The sequence below is a fragment of the Aethalodelphis obliquidens genome, unplaced genomic scaffold (assembly GCF_003676395.1).
Source record: "Aethalodelphis obliquidens isolate GAN/ISIS:26980383/991018 unplaced genomic scaffold, ASM367639v1 scaffold8, whole genome shotgun sequence".
NCBI classification, from domain to species: domain Eukaryota; kingdom Metazoa; phylum Chordata; class Mammalia; order Artiodactyla; family Delphinidae; genus Aethalodelphis; species Aethalodelphis obliquidens.
The window spans coordinates 26,276,188-26,299,486 of NW_020837952.1; the positions used below are offsets into that span (position 1 = coordinate 26,276,188).

Here is a 23,299-nt window from a genome sequence, read left to right on the forward strand (position 1 = left end):
TTCTATTAAAAACTAGTACTGACTTAAGTTCATAAAATAAAATTTTAATTTTTTTAATTAAAAAAAATTTGTCTCCCTAAAAGTGAAAGGCAAGGGAGAAGTCACTAAATAAAACATTTTGCTTATCACCATTTCCGTAGTTTAACTTTCTCTTAGTTGAAATTCTGTATGGCTTTATCTGTACCAACACACAAACCCAGAGATGAATACAACTGGTAGGATACCTGCCCTCTCTCCATTCTATGATGCTCAAAAGCTTGATATTCCTTTTTCTCCCATTGTTTTATTATTTCTATTGTCTATACATCAATTCTCTTGAGTTTTAAGGTTTTTATTCAGCTGTAACAGATACTTTCTCATTTTTATTACAACTCCAGTGATTTTTCTGGGACAAGAAAGAGGATAACCAATAAATTTGTTATTAGAGTTTAAGAAACATTAATTCTGGAATACAATTTTTGTATTGTTTGTTGTAGAAGTTGATTATATAAATGTGGAAAATACTATACATTCTAATGTTCTCCAGGAAAATAACATATTAAAGGGTCTGAAAAGGACTAAGGGAAGAAACCTGTTTAACTGTGTTTAACTCAGCATTTTCCAAGACCATTTAAGCAGGAAAAAGTTTTTTTTTCTTTTGTGGTACATTTTTAAACGTGTAAAAGTTCTCTGTGAAATATTAGCCTGTAAAATGGCTATTTTTTTTCATCCATTCATTTAACACTTATTTATGCATCTACTGGTCCTATGCAATTTACTGCCTTTTGGACTTCCACCAGATGAGGAAAAAAAAGTAACAGAAAGAGAAGAAACCTAAATGTGATAGCAAATCTAGTTTAACAAAAGTTTATAGCAGCCTAGACAGCTGCATGTATCACTTCAGCATTTCATGAGCTGCTCTGAAAGTACAAATGGACATGAAAGACTGAATTCTTATTTCCACTATGTACAAAGTTTTCATATATAGTTTAAAACAACTGCATTGTCACTATGCCCCTTTACCCCATGGCAAATAGCACTATCAACCATCACACTCTCTCCCAAGAAGCCTAGATTCTTTTTCAATACTTTCAAGCTGCCATGAAAGTTAATAAATCTATTTATCATATCTGGTTTAACATATGCAGGTTAGGGGCATAAAAATTACTAGCTGAAAGACTTGTAAAATCTGTTCATTTAAAATTTCCATACAAACATTTGCTCCAAATTAGCATAAAAACCTAGCCTATCGATTTGTAATATAGGAAATATATTTGATAGTCCCCATCTGAAATTCACTTCCTTTCTCCTCCTTGAGGTGTCTATACAGAGCAGATCTCTAAGAACAGGATGTAGAGAAAACAAATAATTCATATTTTTAATATGTGTTTAATTCCAAAGAGGTGATCATCAAAAAGATGGCAGAACATACCAAATTGCATTACTATATCATATTGTCATACTGATCTCTTTCGTATAACTGTATAGGGTATATAATTTTACTTACTAGTCTTAGATTGCCCACTATTTTCTGAACAATCCAAAGGTTATTCTTAAATTAAGGTTTTTTCCCTCAGTAAAAGCAATTATTCTATATATTATTTCCCTGACATTTATTGGCTGAAATATTTATATTTATTTATAATATTTATATTTTGGTTAGTCAACCAAATTAGATCTCTAAAAAACTGAATACCAGCCCTTGCTTCTCACTCAGCATTTTTCCTTCCAGAGGGAAAAAAATAAGTAGACAAATGGGAGCTGGCTGAGCCAAGGGAAAATGGTAGAAAAGAGTAGTTGTACCGAACCATGTGAACTCATACTACAAATACGAAGTTATTAGTAAGGTACTGTTTTGCAGTTTGAAAAGACTATGGAGAATTAGAAATGCCTAAGCAATGAAAGAATTTGCCATCTTGCTCCACCTACCTATCTATCTATCTATCTATCTAGATATTCTGCCACCCCGCGAGGCTTGCTGGATCTGTTCCCTGATCAGGGATTGAACCCAGGCCATGGCAGTGAAAGCCTGGAATCTTAACCTCTAGGCCACCAGGGAACCTCACCATGCTCCATCTGTTTAAAGCTACCTTCTCCTCCCTGCTCCCCAATGCCTCCTCCCTCCAATTAATCAATCGGAAATCTTTATTAAAAACAGAAAATTTTCATCCAAACCTGATCCATAAAAACAGGAAAATTCAACAATAATGTGGAATTTAATAGTGTACACAGTAACTTTACATAATATCTAAAAGTACATATGTAAGGGTACCTAAAAATGGCATAAATGTATTAGTATCTTTTTCAGCCACAGTATATTCTTAAATCACCATACATACATTTGGGGGCAAATTTTCAACTATATACATTTTGAAACCATTAATGAAATTTAATTAAAAAGACAAACAGGGGAATTCCCTGGCAGTCCAGTGGTTAGGATCTGTGCCTTCACTGCTGAAGGCCCTGGTTCAAGCCCTGGTTGGGGAACTAAGATCCCACAAGCCAAGCAGCATGGCCAACCAAAAAAAAAAAAAAAAAAAAAGACAGACGAGGCCAAAATTGCAAACAGTTATTCAACATGAAACAAAACACAAACATTAATATTATTGCACACATCACTGAAGCAAGTGAGACAAAATTTCTGTAATGTAGACCCGGAAAAATGTCAATAGATATATTTTATTTCTTATGATATGAGAACCTGCTCTGTCCTAACAATATCACCAAATATTTATTCTCAATCTTAAAGTCTTCCGGGATTTATTCTAAAAGCTGAAACTCAATACTTTCCAACAATATAAAAAATAAAGAAATCTGAGGTTAAGAATCATAATTTGCTTGTTCTGAAACAACTGATGATTTTGGGGAAACAATCACTGGCTTTGTCATTGGAAAAACTTTTTTAAAGTATGGAATGCTAGATAGAAAGGATTCTAGAAGTTAAAAACTATATAAATTAAATATCTCATTTTACAGAAAAATAAATTCTAACCCACAGAGAACTCTTACCTTAGGATTAAGGCACAGCAAGGAGTAAAAAACCAAGACCTCCTGAACCTTTTCCCCTTCAGCTCCCCACCTCCCAAAAAACCAAAGCCCTCAAATTCATTTTCACTAGAAGAGAACGATGAGTGCCTATGAAACTCTAATTTCTGTAGGCTATGTGGTCTCATTGAAAACACCTCAAAAACCTAAAACTGACTAAACTTAAGAGAAAAACAAGAATAATTAAAATATGATATGACCTATACTGGTATTCAAAAATCACAAAATGCTAACTGCTTGTAGTGCTGTTAGAGAAGTATCATTAAATTTCACCATAAAAATAGAAATGAAGCATAAATATATTGACAGAAACTAAAGATGTAATGATAGGAAAGAAAACTTTTTTTTAATTAAAAAGTTTTCAAAACATTTAACATTTTGTTACTTTTCATATATTCACCACAAATATTACTATAAGGATGCTACTACTTACAACAGGCCACGCACTTTGCTAGGCATCAGAGACAAAAGATGTATAAGACTGTATATGAATACTATGTGCTAGAAATAAAACCAAATTAATCTGGTTGGTATTTTAGTTAAGGAAAATATCAGCTATGTAGCTAATTTTTCAAGAATAAAATATTTAAAGAGGTTACGTTTAGTTTCCTAAGATGTTCTTTCTCAAGAGGGAAAACCAAATTCAAAGCTAGGACTATGCATGATATAGCAAATAGAACCCTGGACTGATTCTCCTGTAATATTGGGCCTAGCCTTAGCTCTCAATCTTACTAACCACATAAAAGTGGAAAAGTCACTTAATATCTCTGGAACTCAGTTTCCTTCTGTAAAGGATATTATAAAAGATAATAGGTAAATTCCTTTCCACATCTATGATTCCATACCAATTGGCTGCAACAGGAAGAAGTGAGCAATGCTCATAAAAATGTTTTAAGCACATAAAACAAATTCACAGACCCTTTAAAAAATTTAATTAATAAGTGCCTTCTATGTACCAGAATTAAAACTAAGTGAATGCAGTTAACATACTTAAAATTATTTGGCTTACACATATGCATAAGAAGCCATTCTTCACCAAAAGAATTTTAAAATGAAATTCTCAAAAATAACAACAACAAAAATCGCTAAACATGCATCAAATTTCTTAATAATGAGGTGGAAGGGGGAAACAATGAGAAGAATAAACCTATTTTTGTCATGTTACATCTAGTTTTCCATGAGTATGAGTTGTTTAATATGTGTTTAGAGTATGCGCTTAGATCTTCATCACAAAAATGTTTTGAATTAAATAAATCATTAAAACTAAGATGGCTAAGTATGAAGACAACTATCTGGCTCAGTGCCTTTAAACAAGAACATTAATTCTGTCAGAGGTGGGTTACCAAGCCTAAAGGCGAATAATTGCTAATTATATCAATTTACGTAGTTCTGAGCTGATCTAGGTTATCTCATGTATTAACCTACTGAAGAGATAGTCACCAACTTCCCAAGATTAAAAAAACAAGCAAAACAAACAACTTTCATCATTGGGCAAGATATATCAGCAGTCCTATTAGGACCTTTACACACCTGCGTCTCTCCCTGACCTCTGAAGTGGAGGAGACAGTGCCAGCAGTAGTTGTAGTCAGGGTTGTGGTAGAGGCTGCAGCATTTACAACAGTTGGAGCAACAGGAATGGTCACTGCCGTAGGAACACTGTCCTTTTCTTTTTCAGTACTATCCTCAGCCCACAAACGATTTGAGGTACTATAGCATCATAAGCAGCAACACAAAAAAGAGAAAAGGAAAACAGCTAAACAAGGAAAGCACTTTCTAGCAGCTGAAAACATGTGACTACAGGGATGGATTTTTTTAAAACATAAGGTGAGACATCTTTCATCTATGAACCAAAAAGTTCACCCAGAGCTGTCAAAGAGAAATTTACACTTTAAGCAGCTTAATGCAAAGAAAGTTCATAAGTTAGGAACTTAATATTTTTTCCCCAGACATGCATAATTGCCTCTTTTTGGAACCAATTTTTGTTTGTAAATCATTTTAACAAGGTCAATGAAAAAATCCAGAGCCCCACAATCTTCTAAACAAAAATGCATGCACATACATAAGCACACAGTAGGCCTGAACACAAAATGTATCTGTGACTCACCTGCTTTGTGTGCCTGCTGAGGAAGAACCCGTTGTAATCTTTGTAGTAGTGCTTGTGCTGGAAAGCAGGCTTTTCTGAAGCCCAGCTGCAGAGGTAACTGTTGGTGTTGATGTGGTGCTTGGAACACTAGAACTAATCAAATCATCTTGTCTTCTACCAAAGGAGCAACTAAAGGAAAGAGTCATATCTATATAGAATGTGTTTGTATGTGTATTCTATAGTCAATGCCTATACATTATACAGATTCACAAGGCTAGGAAAAAATCTAAAAGACTGTGTTCCTAAATACGCCACCGGCTCCAGCACCAAGAGTTGCATCTACAACTTGCTAGAGTCTAGATGATTTCCCTAATTTGGTAGTATATCATTTTACTGCATCCCCCACCCACCAACAAGATTCAAAGATGATCTGATAGTTTACATTTCTGGAACTGTTCCAGGTCATATGGTCACGCCAGGTTGGGTCTGGAAAAACACTTTGGTTTGGTTTTACTTGGGGAAAGTTAAGACTTAAGCATTTTCTAAGAAATTGTTTTGGCAATGGGTCACATCCCTAGGGGTGACCCATGCCTATATTATATTTGTTGATCTTTTAGTCTTTTTTTGGTTGCTTTTAGCAGAGAAAATAACACATAGATTTTCCACCCCCTCTCCAATATGATATTACCAACATTCCAATTCAAGGCATTTCCATTGCTCTGAGTTCTAACACAGGTAGAAACTTTCCAGGTCACCACATGAGCTCAATTAATTAATCTATTTCAACTGCTCTAGTCAATTACATAATTGACTTATATATAATTACATACAGAGTTCCTTTTTTAATATGCTATAATCTAAAAGATACTTCTTAGCATATCAAATTTAATTTAAAAATATATAATATAATAGGAAGGCATAAGTAGGAGCAAATTTTCACCCATCTTTAAATATATATTCTGTGTCTTTAAATGAAGTTTTATTTAAACAACAAAAGATATATTTAATAAAGGCACATTTTTAATGTTATATTAAATTGAGAGCTCCAAACTGCCTCATATTTTAATAAAAGAATACACAAAAGTTACTTAAGAATTATATTATTACCTTTTATGATAAGCTGATCCTTCATTAATTGAGCTATTCTTTTTGAGATCATCTTCCCATTTTCTTCTTGTATATGAACTACTTGTTCGCAAACTTGAAGAATCTCTGTGAAAAAAATATCTTTCAGATTCTGGTAAATAATTTTAAAATAGGGTTAAAGAAGCTGTATTTTAATAAACATCTGTAGAAGCAGAAACTAGTAAAATCCCTTAGAAAAACAGTCTGGAATACTTATTAAGAAGTGAAAGTAATTCACTAAGATTCCAGTTCTAAGATTCTATCCCAAAGGTATAATCCTAACTATAGGGGGGAAATTTAAATGTTTGCAGAAGTTTTATTTATGATGACAAAAATATTAGATAATTTAAATGTCCCTAGTTTGGGGAGGGGAAATGGCTACTTTAACCTCAGCAAATCTACTCTATGCAACACTATGTACTAATGAAGAACAATGTTTATTGAAAATACATACTAACATATAAGACATTAGGAGATCTTAAGTGAAAGAAAAAGTCAAGACACAAAATTGAATATTATAACATGATTACAATTATATTAAAAATTCTCATACTCTATATGTGCTGAAAAGTAGGAAGAAACAAATTAAAATGTTGACAGTGATCAAGTAAGTGCTTTTTCTCCCTTCTTCTTTCTCCTTTTCTATTATGTTCCAAATATTTAGAAAGCATATACTAGTCTGTGACCTCATCTGCCACCACTGTCCCCTCACTCCATTATAACCATAATGCCTTCATTTGTTTTTGCTATTTCATGAACATACCAAGCCTGCACCTCCTCAAGTCCATGTACTTGGTGTTCTTCCTATTAGGAATACCCTCCATCTCCTCCTGAAATCCATATCCCACATAATTACAACAATGCTCATGTTTTAACTCTTATGCTAGATAGTAAAGATTTTATAGTAAAAAAAATAAAACAAATCATAATGAATCCACCTGTTTTCTTTCTCTTCAATGTCAGATGTACTGGCTAGTCGTCTTGGTATTGTAGGTGCAACATATGCAAGCCTAGTTCCTTTACTATCTTTCTCCTACACAACAGGGAGAAAAAAGAGTGAAAATAAATCTGTGATGACTATAGGTGCTGCTAAAAGTATTATGTAAAGAGTATTCAACAATGTATAATTACACAGCCATCATAGTTTATTTTATAATATTTCCATAATTCCTAGCTAAACTCCAAAATTGATGTCTATCAATATTCAAGTACTATAAACACTAAAAGACAGCCTGTTCAAATTAATTTTCTTTTCCCTCTTGTTTAATCTAGAATTAGCTCTTTTTTAACATAAGAAAAATTCCTCCACATTTTAATAACTTTTCCTGAAACTTCTGTAACATCTACTGTAATGTAGTATTGTAAGATAAAATATCTTTACTTCTTTCAGAGAAATAAGGTCTCAAATACAGTTCACTGATAAGTCTCAATTACTTACATTATACAAGCTATTTACTACCTTGATATACTATGTTTTAAAAATATAACATTAAAATATACAAAACAAAAGGTTATTTAAATTATATTTAACCAAATCTGGCTGAGAGTGTAGTGACAATGACATCTGTTACATTCTCATTATACTGGCATCAAGTACTTGGAAAACAACTGGAAAATAAATTTATACAAAATAAAAAATATTAAAATTACTTAGTGAGAAATTCATTTTTGAATTTCTGATACATGTAAACACTCCTGTATAGAGCAAGAAAACTGTAAGGAAAAAAATGTCCAAGCACTAAAAATGCAATAGAAAATAAATAATCCAATTATACAAAATAGCACTGAATGAACTGTGGTGCATTCTATTTAATGCAATTTAATACTGCCTTTCAAAATACAGTTATTAAAATTGCTCACTAGGACAAAGCTGTGATGTATCAGATGAAAAAAGTAGGTAAAGAAATTGCATATATTGGATAAATTTAACTTATGAGTATAAGCACATTCTAGAAAAATGTGTTCCTAAACTTTCAAAACCCTTCTTAATAAATAAAATTAGCTTGCTCCTTGATACATTTTATTGTAAATTCTCAAATAGAATAAAGGATTCCTTTAATTGAGTATAGTCTCATAATTTATGTTTTGGGCAAATACATCTGATCTTCCCAATAATTATCTCCCATATAGATATCTGCTTAAGGTAAGTACATTTGTATTATCATGTAACTCATTAAGTCAGGTGAATTAAGTTGATACATAGATCTAATGATACATAGTAGAAAATCCAACGGATCTGATTCCAGGAAAACAAATTATCATAGTTTTTATAGAAACCAAATTGTGAAACAGATTACCTTTTCTTTATTATCCAAAGAGGAGGAAAGTCTGGGACTTGAAGCTGAACGCATAACACCTGCAGTGTCTTTTTCTTTCTGAGCCTCTTTAGATGCTGTGATTTCTGCAAGTGCGCCATAACTACCAGTCTTTCTAAGTCCTAACCTCCAAGATGCAGGAGACTCATCTTTTCTCTCTTCTTCTTTGGGAGAAATTTTTGTAGCTGAAGTTGGAAACTGTTTTTATTTTATTTTTAAGAAAAAGGAGAAAAATTATACAATACTTATCAGTCCTTAAACTGAAAATGAGAAGTTTACAGATAATATGTTTAAAATTATAGTTAATAGTTTCAGGAGAAACACTTTTACTAAGCAGGTTAATGTCTTAGTAAAAAATGTAAAGATCTAAAACTGAAGAAGGAAATACTACCTTTCCAGATGTTAGATTTAAGAACACACACTCCACACTTTGTATCACACAGAAAAATTATGATGCAAATACAGAGAACAGAAATGAGCACACCATAATGACTTAAAACCATGCATCTTTGAATCCAATATTCATATTAAACTTGTTATGTTGTAACCTAATATAAATCCTTGCACATCGAAATGCCTCACCATAGATTTTTCACCTTTACTGGGCACAAGAACAATGCCAGTTTTGCGCAAGCCCTGCCTCCATGATGCAGGATCTACTGATTCCACCACAGGCATGATAGGAGCAATGAAATCATACTAAAGCCAATTAAAATAAGACAGGTAAAGAGATAAAGATTGAAAGCATGAAAACAGAAAAGGAAGTTATGAGCAAAACAGACTTTTCTCTTTTTAAAAGAATTTTATAATAAATTAAAACCCAACAACTGGGTAATTATCCAATCTTTAAAAGTCACTGGGAACAAGTTCCAGTTTTAGCATGAGAGAATCTGAAAGAATCTAATACAGAAACTTCTAAGGCAGTTAAAGCCACATAGAGCTGATAGTATTATAGTATGAAGTGAAAAAACTACTGCCCTTGAATTTTGTTTTTATTCATTTTGTACTTGGGTTAAAAACTTTTAAATCCATCATCATCAACAAAAAAGTAATCATCAACAAAAAAGTAATCATCAGTATATTTCTAATTATAATATTTAATTCATTAATATTTTAAATATCATAGCCTTAAATTTACTGTTTAATTTTTCCACCAAACATTAAACATTTCAACTAAAAACTGTTTTTGTACAAATATTTATTTCATTTTCAGGGCTTTCCAACTACCCTAAAAATGAAATGTCTGTTGTCTGTAACTAGTTCACCTCATTAACTTCACTTACAGAGTTTAAATATTCAACCACAGTTAAATATAGATGGTAAATATAGCAACTATCTAGTTACTACAAGCACAGGATATAGATTAAAAAAAAACACAAAACCACCTTTCTTTCATACCTATTACCAAGGTTTGCCATAACAGCAGTTTAATAGAGCTTGTTAAAGCACCCATAATGTCGGAGGGCTAATTCCTAGACAAAACTGCTACAAGATACCTCTAATATTTCCAATAATTAATTCCTAACAATAAGGTTGCAAAGAGGCTCAAGATATACAAGCATTTTTCAGTTCCCAAAATGCACACTGAGGCATTCCAGGGCGCAAGAACAAAATCACAGGGGTGCTGTGGGATATTTTAAAGTTTTGAGAGAAGTACAGTGACATCTGTTGGACACTGCACAAATTGCCATTATTAACTTATTTGTACCTAACGACTTAATCAATGAAACCAAGAGGTATTTTTTTTTTGCCAAATGGCACTGTGAAAAAAATTTAGTAAAACATTAAGGTCTCCATTGACTGAGAAAGTCCAGGAAGCTCTGTAATATTTTACATAATATGATAGGCACTGAGATGACTCCTTATTGATTTCAGAGTTTAAAGTCATGGTACTCGAGAACAGAGGTTGGCAAACTTTTCCTTCTGTAAAGGGCCAGACTGTAAACTTTAGGCTTTGTAGACTATAGAGTCTCTGCTGTAACTACTCATCTATGCTGCTGTAGCACAAACCCAGCCATAGGTAGTACACAAATGAATGAATGTGGCTGTGTCACATAAAACTTTATTTAGGGGCAATGAAATTTGAATTTGTGTCACAAAATATTCTTTTTCTTTTCATCCTCCCCCTGCCTCTGCTGACCATTTAAAAGTATTAAAACCATTCTAACTTGCAGGCTGTACAAAAAACAGGTAGTGGGCCACCTTTGGTCCACAGACCATGGTTTGCCAATCCCTCCCTATCCCAGAACTTTCCCCAAACTGGAAACAAATGTTATTCCTTCATGATAAAATCATCATATAGCAAATAATATTTGCTGAGTGTTACAACAGAAGCTAACATTTAACAAATGTTTACTTGTGTGAGGCCCTAAACTAAGTGCTTAATATGGGTTATCTCATTTAATCCTACAATCACCCAATGAAATAGCATTTTACTATTATCCAATATTTTAGAGTTGAGAAAAATGAGGCAATATTATCAAGTTTGAAAAATTTTGTTGCACTGTTACGACTGATATACCTCCTCTCCACCTCACATGGATTTAAATACTGGTTTATGTGTTTAAAAGCATCTTTCAATTTTTGGTATATAAATAAAACCTCTCTGAAAAACTCAAGTATACCTAGTCCCTGAAATTCTTTTTTTGGTTTTTATAACCAGGACACTATTTTGACTTTCCTACTCTCTGACTACCCCTTTCCTGGTCTTTTTGTTGTTGTTGGTAGCAACTATCCTTGTCATAGCCCTGTAACATAAGCACTCCAAGAGTTTGTTCTTGTATCTCCTATCTTCTCTTTATACTTTCTTCTGAATGTTGTGAGTAGGGTCTTCTTATATCCTCAGGCTAAATATTAATTGTATTCAGCTTATTCTCAAATTTGTTATTCTCCAGCTCAATCTGACTCCTAAATTCCTAGTCCTGAATTTCTATTTACCTGTAGAATGGACTATATGTAACTAAAATTGGAACCTGAAACTCAACATGTTTAAAGTCAAACACCTTTATTTCCAAACCAACTCTTCCTCAGTTCCCTATTTCTGTTACTGGTACCAAAAATCTCTTCAATCCCCTAAATTTCTTTTTTTTTTTTTGCCCGCTTTGTGTGGCATGTGGGATGTGGGATCTTAGTTCCCTGACCAGGGATCGAACCTATGCCCCCTGTGCTGAAAGCACGAAGTCTTAACCACTGGACACTGGGGAAGTCCCAACTCCCTAAATTTGAAACTTCGCAGTCATGTTAGACTTCTTCTCTGTCATCTTCCTCCATCTACAAGTTAAGTGCCAAGTCTCTAAATCTCCTCCTCTCCTTTATAAGTCCACTGCCACTTCTCTGGTTTATATTATCATGCTAGGCAACTTCAATGACTTTCTAATAAACCTTCTCTCAGTCAGTCTCTCACCTTCAAATACACCTGTACGTTGCTGCCAGAATAACATTCTAAAATTCTCTCATGGCCTTGTTCAAACATCTATGATCCTCTACTATCTATCAAATTATGAAAATGTTACCATAGTAATGAAAACATTCCAATTTGGCTCTACTTTTCCTGCTTTACTTCGTATATATATCCTATAAATCAATCAAACTAGACAACTCATTTTTCCTGCAACACTCCACATTATCCCTACTTGTTTTTTTTCCTTTTTTTTTTGCGATACGCAGGCCTCTCACTGTTGTGGCCTCTCCCGTTGTGGAGCACAGGCTCTGGACGCGCAGGCTCAGCAGCAATGGCTCACTGGCCCAGCCGCTCCGCGGCATGTGGGATCCTCCCAGACCGGGGCACGAACCCGTGTCCCCTGCACTGGCAGGCGGACTCTCAACCACTGTGCCACCAGGGAAGCCCTATCCCTACTTTTGATCACACTGTTTCTCTTCTCTCTTTTTCAACAGACTGTACAAACTCTCCTCTCTGTTAGTTGAAATACTACCTCATTCTTCAAGATCTATCTCAAATGTTCTAACTCCATTACCTCAAATCAAAAAATGATTTCTTCCATCTAAAAACTATCATTCTACAATTATATACTTTTACCGGTATACTTCATATACCCACAGCACATAGTAGTCTTTTACTAAATTTTATTATGATGTAGGTTCAATTAGCAAGAACATGTAATTCCAAGAAAACTCTGAATTTTTACCATCTAGCAAAGAAAATATAGTTTATGCTTATTGGAATATATGTGTATACAGCAGAGTAGGTAATCTTTTTCAGAGATCCCAACAATATTTATTTTGACTAGAGAGTTATATATAAACATTGTTAGTTAAACTTATTGTTAGTTGAAACTTTAACAATAAACTTATTGTTAGATAAAAATTTAATATAAAATGTATATTATTTAACTTATTGTAAGTTAAATAATGCGATAAACTTACTATTTTTAGTTAAAATAAATCATAAGATCAAACTAATGGTTTTATAGATAATATATCCATAAATCATTGGCCTGATCTCACTGCTACAGAAATAGTTTTATAATTTTAGCTGACAAGTTAACAACTTAAGAGAAGATCATTTAAAGTGAATATACCTATGTTTCTCTGTAGTTATCATGAGTTATTATAGAATATAAGTGATATTTAATACTGTTTTAGAGCTTCCAGTTTCGTGATCTATTCCTTGCCATGAATGTTAGAGAGAGAGAGAGAGAGAGAGAGAGAGAGAGAGAGAGTGTGTGTGTGTGTGTATGTATTTATATACATAGTTTATGTACTGCTGGAGGAAGCTAGAGAACTTAAGATAACATGTCTAGATAATAGAATCAGAGTAGTAAGTGGCAACCTAAAAATAGACAGAACTCTTAATTAATTACAAAATCTTTTACGATGCATTTACAAATTAAGAATTCATCCAAGGAAATTTCTGTTAGGTCTCTAAGTTACAAGGAAAATCTTGAAACAAATGAAAAAAAAAAACACTAAAATGCTAAATTATAGTAAATACAGTACCACTGAACATGGTAACAGGCTTTAAAAGTCATATAGTACTGATAAAACTTAAAAATACTTCATTTTTTTGTACACCATGACTTTATTACTTTGAATAAAATTTGCCCATAAAACTTTAAGAACAAAGACTGAAACAATGTAATCTTTAAAGCAAGTTATGATGAGTTTAAATGGAGAATAAAATGGAGTTTCTAAATATGCAAATTAGAGAAACAGTTGTCATTAGATCAATTTAATTACAGAATCAAAGTAATTCTGAATAAGAACTTTTATAGCAAGTAAATTACTGGCCCACTAATCTAACAGAGCTATTAAGTATTTGCTTTCAGTGAGGGCAGTTGGCATAAACTGAGAAGTAAACTGCCATAAATCTAGGGTTATGCTTGAGAAAAATATAATTGATCATAAGAACCCTACTGTAATTATTTGACTATAGTAGGAAAGAGATTGCTTAGTTAAATACTCAAAAGACTGACAGCCGGTTTCTTGGCCAGGTATTCCGGGGGGATGGGGCTTTTGGGAACTTGATAAATCTACAGTTCTAACAGATAATCAAAAGAGCTAAAGTTTAGGATTCACTGAAGAAGTATAAAGGGGTTCTAGAATTAATAAATCTTTAGTTAAAGCAGCTCATGGTGACACCAGTTATGGCATGATAACTATCTTGAAAATTTTGCAGACGACTGCTTCTGGCCTTGAAAAGGCCAGAAATTCTCCAGAAATTCTGGAGAATTTCATTTTAAAGCATATGAAATTATGACCATTTGAGAATGGGTTCTAATTGAATTCAAGAAACCCTCAGTTCTAGAATACAGCAGGTAATAAGATAATTCAGTCACAAAGTCTTCTGATATTCAAATTGTACCAGTGAAATTCATACATTTCTACCACTAAGAATTCATACTACCGCTTTCCTTTGGAAGAGTTTTAGAGGAGGATTATTAATAACAGTATGGATTTTAAAAGAATTCTCTAGTTTATGATTTTAAAAGGTTCAAATTTTGACCACTTGGAGCCAAATCCAAAGATTAGCAAAACTGACAATATGATAGAAACACTGTGGGGATTTAAAATCAGTCCTCAAACCCATGCAAACCAAATAACGTCAGATAAGCAACAAAACAAGAAGTCCAAAGGCAGAGACTTAATAGGTAAACACAATGTATAATCCCTGAGTGGACCCTTAATTTGAAAAATCAAACAGCTAGAAAGATGTTACTAGGAGGACAACTGGGAAAATTTTGAGTATGGTCTGTATATTAGTGAACATAAATAATGGTATTATATCAATGTTAAATTTTCTAAGTATGATGATTTCTGTGAGGGAATGAAGGATTAATGCCTTTGTACTTAAGAGGTACGTACTCAAGTATTAGGAATAAAGTGTTACAGTGAGAGCAGTCAATTTTTTTTTTTTTTTTTTGTGGTACGCGGGCCTCTCAGTGTTGTGGCCTCTCCCATTGTGGAGCACAGGCTCCGGACGCACAGGCTCAGCGGCCATGGCTCACGGGCCCAGCCGCTCCACGGCATGTGGGATCTTCCTGGACCGGGGCACAAACCCGTGTCCCCTGCATCGGCAGGTGGACTCTCAACCACTGCGCCACCAGGAAAGCCCTGAGCAGTCAATTCTTAAATGGCTCCAGGAAAAAAAAAAAAGTACGTGTGAGTGTGAATATGTCTACGTGTGTGCATGTGCGTGCATGCGTGCATGTGTGTGTTACACAGAGAGGGAAATGAGTTTACACCTAAAAGTTAGGTAAGGGTGGGGAGAAGCCTTTAAAAAGAGACCAGTAGGTTAAAAAAAACCCACAGAAAACCCTTAATCTTTAATTAGAGTTAAAAGAAGTATAGGTTCTGAAACAGCAGGGAAAAGAAAAATCTTTAATGGATCAACAAGAAAGTAAGGATGAAGAATAAGTGGAGAACAAAATAAGGAAGAGGAAGAAATGAAACTAACAATTTGGGAGCACTCAGTCACTAGCCAAGCTCTCTCAATCACCGCTTAACAATGTTAACTTATTTTCTCTGTTATTATTTTTGTTTTGTCCTTTTTAGGAGGAACAGATAAGGAAGATAGTCACTTGCTCAAGGTCACAACAACTAACAAGAGGTGGGGTCAGCAGTTGACCTCTGGTCTGTTCTGACATACCTGGTGCTTTGTAAATGAATTAGAAAATCTAGATTCCAGTTCTCTCAGTAACTTGTGGTAGTACTTTTCGTGCTTAACTTATACACATGTGAAATTACCAAAATGCACCTTTACTCAACAGAAATAAAGGATACAAACCCCATGCTTCTCAAAAGTTCAATGAAAATAAAAAACTACCATGATCAGTAGTTTTTCATATGAAAAATTTTATCTTTCTGCTATTTACTGGGTTGGCCAAAAAGTTCGTTTGGTTAATGAATATGTTGCTCAATAAAGTTCTTGGTGAAAACCGAACAAACTTTTTGGCCAACCTGATATTTTTGTTAATGATCAACTGCAAAAAGTACTTGAGAAAAAGAACATAATAGATTCAGAGGAAATAAAGAAAAATACATTCTTATTCTAAAACCTTAAATAAACTTAGAACTGTCTTAATGCTTTAGCTCAAATGGTACTTACACAGAATACATTTATTTTTAACAAACACAATTTTGGCTTACCTTTTTAATAGGTGATGTAGGTGTTGCCTGACCAGATGACACAGTAGGTGTTGTAACAGCTACAGGAGCTGCTTGAGTACTAGAAGTATTGGCATTAGTTACAGAAGCCATGGATTTTGTCTTATCTTTAGGGAAAGGAAAAGGAAAAAAAAGAACACTAAGAGTCATGATTCTAGATGAATTCAGTTTCAATGGTATTGAAAACAGCATTTTACACTGTATTTTTGCTTAAGGTTTTGTTAACTCAGTCTTTTCCCACTATTATACCTTTTAACAAGTGTCATTTTCAAGGAGTTTCTAGAAATGTCTCAATAGGTATGAGACTTAAATAAGAACACGACACACAACCAGACTTTTAAGAATAAAAAGCACAAATAAAATATGACTATCTGACTTGTGTACTTTTAACACTATGGAAAATTTTTTTAAGTTTTAAATTAATATTTAAAACTTGAATACACGAATACAACGTAACTTCAAAAAATGCAAGAGCTATGCAGTTTTCCAATGAATAAACAACTTACATTGCTTATCTAAAACTTATAGCTCTTCTTTATTCTAGGAAATCTAAAAGTGCTCTTTGTCGATAATGACTTATATTCCTGTCAAACAGTATGCTTAAATGTCACAAAGAGCATTCCTTCTCACCCCCCAAAAGTCTAGAGTTAAATGGGCACAATATCAGCTAAATTAGGTTAAATCTCTTCTCACAATGTATCAAGACAATTTCCAACTAGTAATTGATCACTTAGAAAAAGATTTTTGAAATATTAGAAAAAAATCAATATGACGATAGCAAAAATTCAAAGACTGTATTTGAACACATAAACTGGCCTTTAGCAAAAGTCACATATAAATTTAAACCGTTAAATTAACTGTAATTTATAAACGGGCTAGAAAAGTTCACTTTTCAAATGGTCAAAAGTCATTTTATCCAGTTTTAAAATATTCCTTTAGTTTCAAAATGGGATAGGACAGGTATCTTTCTATACTTTTGTGAAGAAGTATACTGCTTTTAAAGCCCTATGAGATACTCATTTTCATTATATTACCTCTCTCCCTTCTTTAGGTCAGTTTTGCAAAGAATCTTCCACCATAAATTACCATTATGAGTAAGTAGACAATATTAACAAATCCTTATCTTTAGGGCAAGTACAAACTTCCCACTAATAATTCTGAATTTGCAATGATTCATTAAGTCCTATTTGTGTCTAAGAAAACATCTGTAAGATGTTAATAGGGTGAAAAGCATAATCTTAAACTGTATCAAAAGACAAGGCCAAACTGGCATATTTAAAAATCACTATAACCACAGCTTTTCAAATAAACTGAATGAGCGAAACTCAGTCTAATAAACGTTTTTCTTGTTGTTAAATCCCTCTTTTCATTCAACAGAAGCTAAGCCTATTCAGCACAGTTAAGTACAAATCATGTATACTCTAATTAGACCATCCTCCTGGAAAACAATCCATCCAACCGGAGAGAGTAATTCAACAAATATTTATTAAGTGTCTGATACCTCAAGTACTGTCCTAGGCACTGGGGATATATATCAGTCAATGAAAAGACAAAATATCTTAACTGCATAAAGCTTACAGTCTAGTAGGAGAAATAAGTAATAAACTAAAGCTCAACATGTGTTTTTTTCATTTTATTTTCTCCTTCTCCCCCTATTTTCTCCAGGTTTAAAATTTTTTTTATATTATTGAAATCTATACATCAAAGAATGTATATGCACGTATACAAACATTTATGTTTGGTTTAAGAATAATAATTAAACAAACCTCAGGTGTCCACCATCTAACTTAAGTAAACATTATCAGTGTTACTGAAGCCCTTTCTATCCATTTGATTTCAATGAAGAATAAAAACTTCATGTCCTAGAGAAAAAAAAGAAAAAACCTAAAAGCACCTAAAAAACCTAAAAAACCTAAAAACCTAAAAAAACCTAAAAAAAAGAAAAAACCTATGCTTCCCTATTCTCATTCCTTCAACTACCTCTGAAAAATTTATATATCATTTGGAAGGAAATTAAACTTTTGGTTGAGTTCCTATTTTCAATCTGATTTATAAGAAACTGATTAAAAAATGGTTTGGAAAATATTTTATGAAAGAAAATTCAGCAAAATAGTTATTTAACATTAAGGTTTCCCAAGGAAATAACCTTACAAAAAGAAAAAAGAAACAGTTTAGAAATTGTCAGATTAAGCTATACCTCTACAGGGAAATGGCTGCTTTCTCAAGCTTGCCAAATAAAGTATGATAAAGCCTTGTTGATACTAAAAGAGTGAGAGAGAAGGAACCACACAGCATTTACATGGATTAATTCTTGAGATAGTTAAATTTTCCTGGCACAATTGGCTACTAGCAACAGGAAGAACAAAATTATCAAGTACAATGCTTCAGAGGAACATTTAAAGTTAGCGCACTGAGAAGAGATTGGTATGCTTAAAGTCCAAATTGGGAAATTAATACAATACTATTTGATGGTAATTAATTCTATTCATACTTATAGAAGAGTTTAAAGAACTATCCAGATAGCCTAGTCCAATACTTCTCATTCTACAAGCAAGGAAATTTCAACCAAACGTCAGGAGGCTTGCTAGTTAGTGGCAAGACTGGCCTAAATCTGAAGTCTTTTTTTGTTTTAAATAGCTCCCTGGTGCCTAATACTGAACAGTGAACTCTATAGAAGGGACCAATTAAGAAAAAATAGGTAGAAGAATCTCAGGAATCTCTGTGAGATATCTGGACTTCCAGTTCTTGAATTCTACTACATGAGCTAGGAGATCTGGGTACTGGTCCTGGCTTTCGTGTGCACATGTGCATATAGTTTAATTTGTAATGATATATTTTACTAGAGACTGGGGGCCAAGGCATGTCTCACAGACAGGAGATTAACTACATAAAAATAACTTTAAATACTTGCAAAAGTATCTGAGTCAATTTAAATTTCAATGATATCATTTCATCTTTCAAATGAACTGAACAAATTTAACTGAATGTTATTAGGTAAGCATGTACATTAATCTTATTTAAATTAGTAGACTTTAATTTTATACAATTATTACATGAAAATTAACATTCATTACAAAGCAATTGATTGTTATATAGTATCCATGTAAAGCAGGTATTATTACCCTGATTTTACAGAGAAATCAGAGATTAAATAACTTACCCACATCTACAGTTACATGCATGAATCAGTCCATGTTCTTGAACACTGTACATGCTGATTCTCATATAATTTGTTTTTATAGTTAGAAATATTTTAATTAGCATGTTATACAAATAAATTATAATATTCAATGACTACCTGTTGTTCTACTGCCAATTTTACCTATACCTATATTTAGGTATATTACTATTTACCTATATTACCTATATTCTACTGCCAATTTTACCTATTTATTTTACCTATATATTTACAGGTGAGGCAAAAGATATGCTGACTCACCTGATCAGCAATGTCACAGCAATAAATAAAAAATTAAATCCCTAAGTGACTAGAATCTAGTCATTTATAAATTTCAAAAACTCTTTGTGTATTTCCAAAAAATAATTTACTTGTAGGATTAGCAAGCTTCAAGAAAATAAAGGAATCCATAACACATCACCTGACAACAAAGCTAGCCTGTGCCCATTTAGCAATATCTTGTTTTTAATGGGAAATAGAATTATCAGTACGTTCCTTGACATATTTATTTAGTAAACTTTAGCTTCTCACATTTTCTTAGAGAAAATATTTTATTGAGTGAGTAAAAAACCTGATTCAAAACTGTTGCTGTTGTGTCTAGAGGAAATATGGGAGTCCAAGAAATTCTAGGGCTCCATTTGTGTTTACTAATGATCACCAAACTGGTCCTGATAATGATGACAGTTTTTTCATTGATAAAAACCTTAATGAAAATGAAATACCTTTTCTGATAAATACGTTAAAATGCCAAAATGCCAGGTTATACAACTCAAAGATAGCAATCCTGGAATCTTATGCTCTCAGAAGGTTTTTTTTTTGGTTTTGTTTTTCTTAAGATTTTTTTGATGTGGACCATTTTTAAAGTCTTCATTGCATTTGTTACAATATCGCTTCTGTTTTATGTTTTGGGTTTTTTTTGGCTGTGAGGCATGTGGGATCCTAGCTCCCCAACCATGGATTGAACCCGCACCCCCTGCAGTGGGAGGCAAAGTCCCAACCACTGGACCACCAGGGAAGTCCCTCTTCAGAAGTCTGAGTGATTAGCCAATACAGAATAAAAGCAATTCAGTAAACAAAATCTATAAAAACATGTGAGCCAGAGGGAAAAAAAAGCAGAAAACCTATCCTTGATAATAAAAAGGGAAAGAACATAAATTGTTAATTGTTATAAAAAGGGAAAGAATGTAAATAGTAAAGCAATTTGGCAGCATCTATGAAGAGTGAAAATATGATTCAATAATCCAATGTTTAAGTGTATCTATTAGAGAACCTCTTGCACATATACACAGGGAGGCAATTATAAAATGATTGCTGCAGCATTATTTATAACACAACATTGGGAATAAGGTAAATTTTTATCAAAAGGGAAATTAATGTATTTAATGAATACTATACAGCAACTAAAAGGATAAGTTACATACATAAAGACACAGATAGATACAAACAAACCTAAAAAATACAACTTTCAAATAAAAAATGCAAGTTGCATAACAACTCCTAGGGAATAATAAAAACACAAAACAACCTTATAATTACTATATATTACTTCTGAATGTAAGATAAGAGTATAAAAATAGACTAGAAGATTCAGAAAAAAACTCATGATAGCGATTTGGGAAAGAAAGGAAAGAGAAGTAGATTAGGGTTGGTGGTTAAAGAAGACAATGGTAATGTTTTAATTTTATTAAAAGAAAAATTATAAGCAAATACAGCTAAATGTCAACAGCTGTTAAGTTTTGGTAGTTGGAATATGAATGTTTATTATATTATACTTTTCTGCATCTTTAAAATTTCTCAAAACAAAGTAAATTTCCCCACACCTCTACAGGAAAAAATCTTGACTCCGCCCCAGCTTTCTAAAACTTTAGTATTACTGAGGAAATATTTGGGATGCTGTTGGAGCCAGCTTCCTGTACTTTCAGGTCTCAGAAAGCAGCAGGAGCATTCTTGAGCTGCTGGGAACCCATCTAACCCTATGTGCACCATCCAAAGAGAATCTTAGAAGCCTCTTCACCTTCTTCAAACCTAAAAATATAGGTCAGTAAAATGCAGAGGTGATCAATTACCTGCCTCCAGGTAAGCAGAGAACAATAAAATCACAGCTATACTTAAATTTCTAACACTCCCTGAAAGGCAATTTACTGGCTTGGGAGGTATCCTAACAAGTAGCATGTCAGTCTGAAAAGTTTCAAAATTAAAGCCTGACCTCATCTTACTTTACACTTCATCAAAATTCACTGAAAATCCCTTTATCCTTCAAATTTTACCTGTTTCAGCTTCTGATTCTGAGTCATCTTCCTCATCTTCTTCACTAGAGCAACTAGATTCATCTTTTTTTCCTTCTTCTTCATCATCAACCTTTTCTTGTTCCAGAGATTCAATACGGGATGCATTTTTCTCAGGCTCAATAATCAATGTCTCTTTGCTGTGAAAGGAAAAAAGCCTTGAAATAATTATAAACACAAAAGGTGAAAATTAATTTTTCCCAGAACCACAAAATCTAATAATCATACTTGTGGCTATCATGACAACTCATTTAAAACAATAACAAAACCTACTTTAATGTTTTACTTACTTTTTAAAGGTTTTCTGTGATTGATTATTGTCCATATTGGCTGTTGATTCAATCAGTGGAGACTTCTTCTCCCGTTTTTCACTATGGAGCTTTATAAAAGTTATGCAAAGGAAAATAAGAATACTATTAACATAACATTAATGAGCAAAATACAGAATTTAAAATAATAACAAAGTAGCTTCCCAAATACGAAATGAAAACAAAACAGACAAAACAAATAAAAGATTTGTTTTACCTAAAAAGAAAAGGGCTTGGATAAAGAATAAAAAGAACTAGACAATTTAAAAGCTCCACAGAGGGGACTTCCCTGACAGTCCAGTGGTTAAGACTCTGCACATCCCTTGCAGGGGACATGGGTTCGATCCCTGGTTGGGGAACTAAGATCTGCTGTGTGGTGCAGCCAAAACAACAACAACAACAACAACAACAACAAACCACTCCACAAAGGACTAAGTTGGATTTTTTTTTTTAAGATCCCTCCAACTTTAGTTTACTGAAAAACCAGGGACCATTAACCATTTAGGATGTCTAATAATATTTTACTTAAACATCTGCTTCCTAGTTAAGTAACTCCTTGCTTATCTAGCGTATGCTATTTTAGAAATCTGAGATTTTATAGTCTCCACCCTCTAAGCAAACTTTCTTATGAAATTAGTATGAAAAAGATACTATTATTGAGAACATACACATTATAGAAGTATTCATTTTGGGAAAGGGATGCTAGAGAAATGGGGATAAGCAACACAAAAGGCTAAAAAAAACCCCACCACTACTCCTTTATTCTCATTCACTGTCATTTAATTTGATCGCTAGGAATAACTTAAAATCAAACAGTATAAAACATCACAAGAATACTTTTTCAGCTGTCTAAGATTCAAAGTTATTAAGAGAATTCACTAATAGAGACAATTTCTAGACAATCATCATACATACCAGATTTTGTTTCTTTTGCAACTCTTCTAAATATCCTAAAATGTCTTCATCTGCTACATCAAAGGCTGTCTGGCCCTACGCAGGAAACAAGAGGGTTGGTGATAATTAAAAAATCAATAAATTATAAAATGCCTTCGGTGATTCTGTATGATTATACAGAAAGAAGTTAGATAACATTTTTAATGGTAGGTATAAAACATGGTACATATGACTTGAAGGAGATGTATGAGAAATCCCTGTGAGAGATAAGCAGCTGATATACCTCCGCTTACTTTTTTTGGTAACAGCTTTATTGATCTATAATTCACATACAAGTCACCCATTTTAAAGTATGCAATTCAATGGTTTTAGTATATTCACAGAGTTTTACAACCATTGCCACAATCAATTTTAGAACATTTTCATCACCCCCAAAAGAAATGACATACCCATTAGCAATCCCC

At 33.1% G+C, this 23,299-nt stretch overlaps 1 protein-coding gene across 5 annotated transcripts in view; it reads right to left on the bottom strand.

The window, feature by feature from the left end:
- The window catches only part of PPP1R12A (protein phosphatase 1 regulatory subunit 12A), a 151,928-nt gene that overhangs the window by 34,626 nt on the left and 94,003 nt on the right, over positions 1-23,299 (bottom strand). Inside the window, exons 6-14 of one of the 5 annotated variants that reach the window (XM_027107092.1) lie at positions 22,857-22,931; positions 21,924-22,012; positions 21,616-21,773; positions 16,153-16,277; positions 8,530-8,745; positions 7,171-7,265; positions 6,215-6,319; positions 5,129-5,260; positions 4,555-4,731 (exon numbers count right to left, since the gene is read on the bottom strand). In XM_027107092.1, coding sequence (XP_026962893.1) covers positions 4,555-4,731; positions 5,129-5,260; positions 6,215-6,319; positions 7,171-7,265; positions 8,530-8,745; positions 16,153-16,277; positions 21,616-21,773; positions 21,924-22,012; positions 22,857-22,931 — 1,172 coding nt within the window. Of the gene's footprint in view, positions 1-4,554; positions 4,732-5,128; positions 5,297-6,214; positions 6,320-7,170; positions 7,266-8,529; positions 8,746-16,152; positions 16,278-21,615; positions 21,774-21,923; positions 22,013-22,856; positions 22,932-23,299 lie in introns of all 5 variants that reach the window. The other 4 variants (XM_027107091.1, XM_027107094.1, XM_027107093.1 and 1 more) reach the window with 4 other exon arrangements.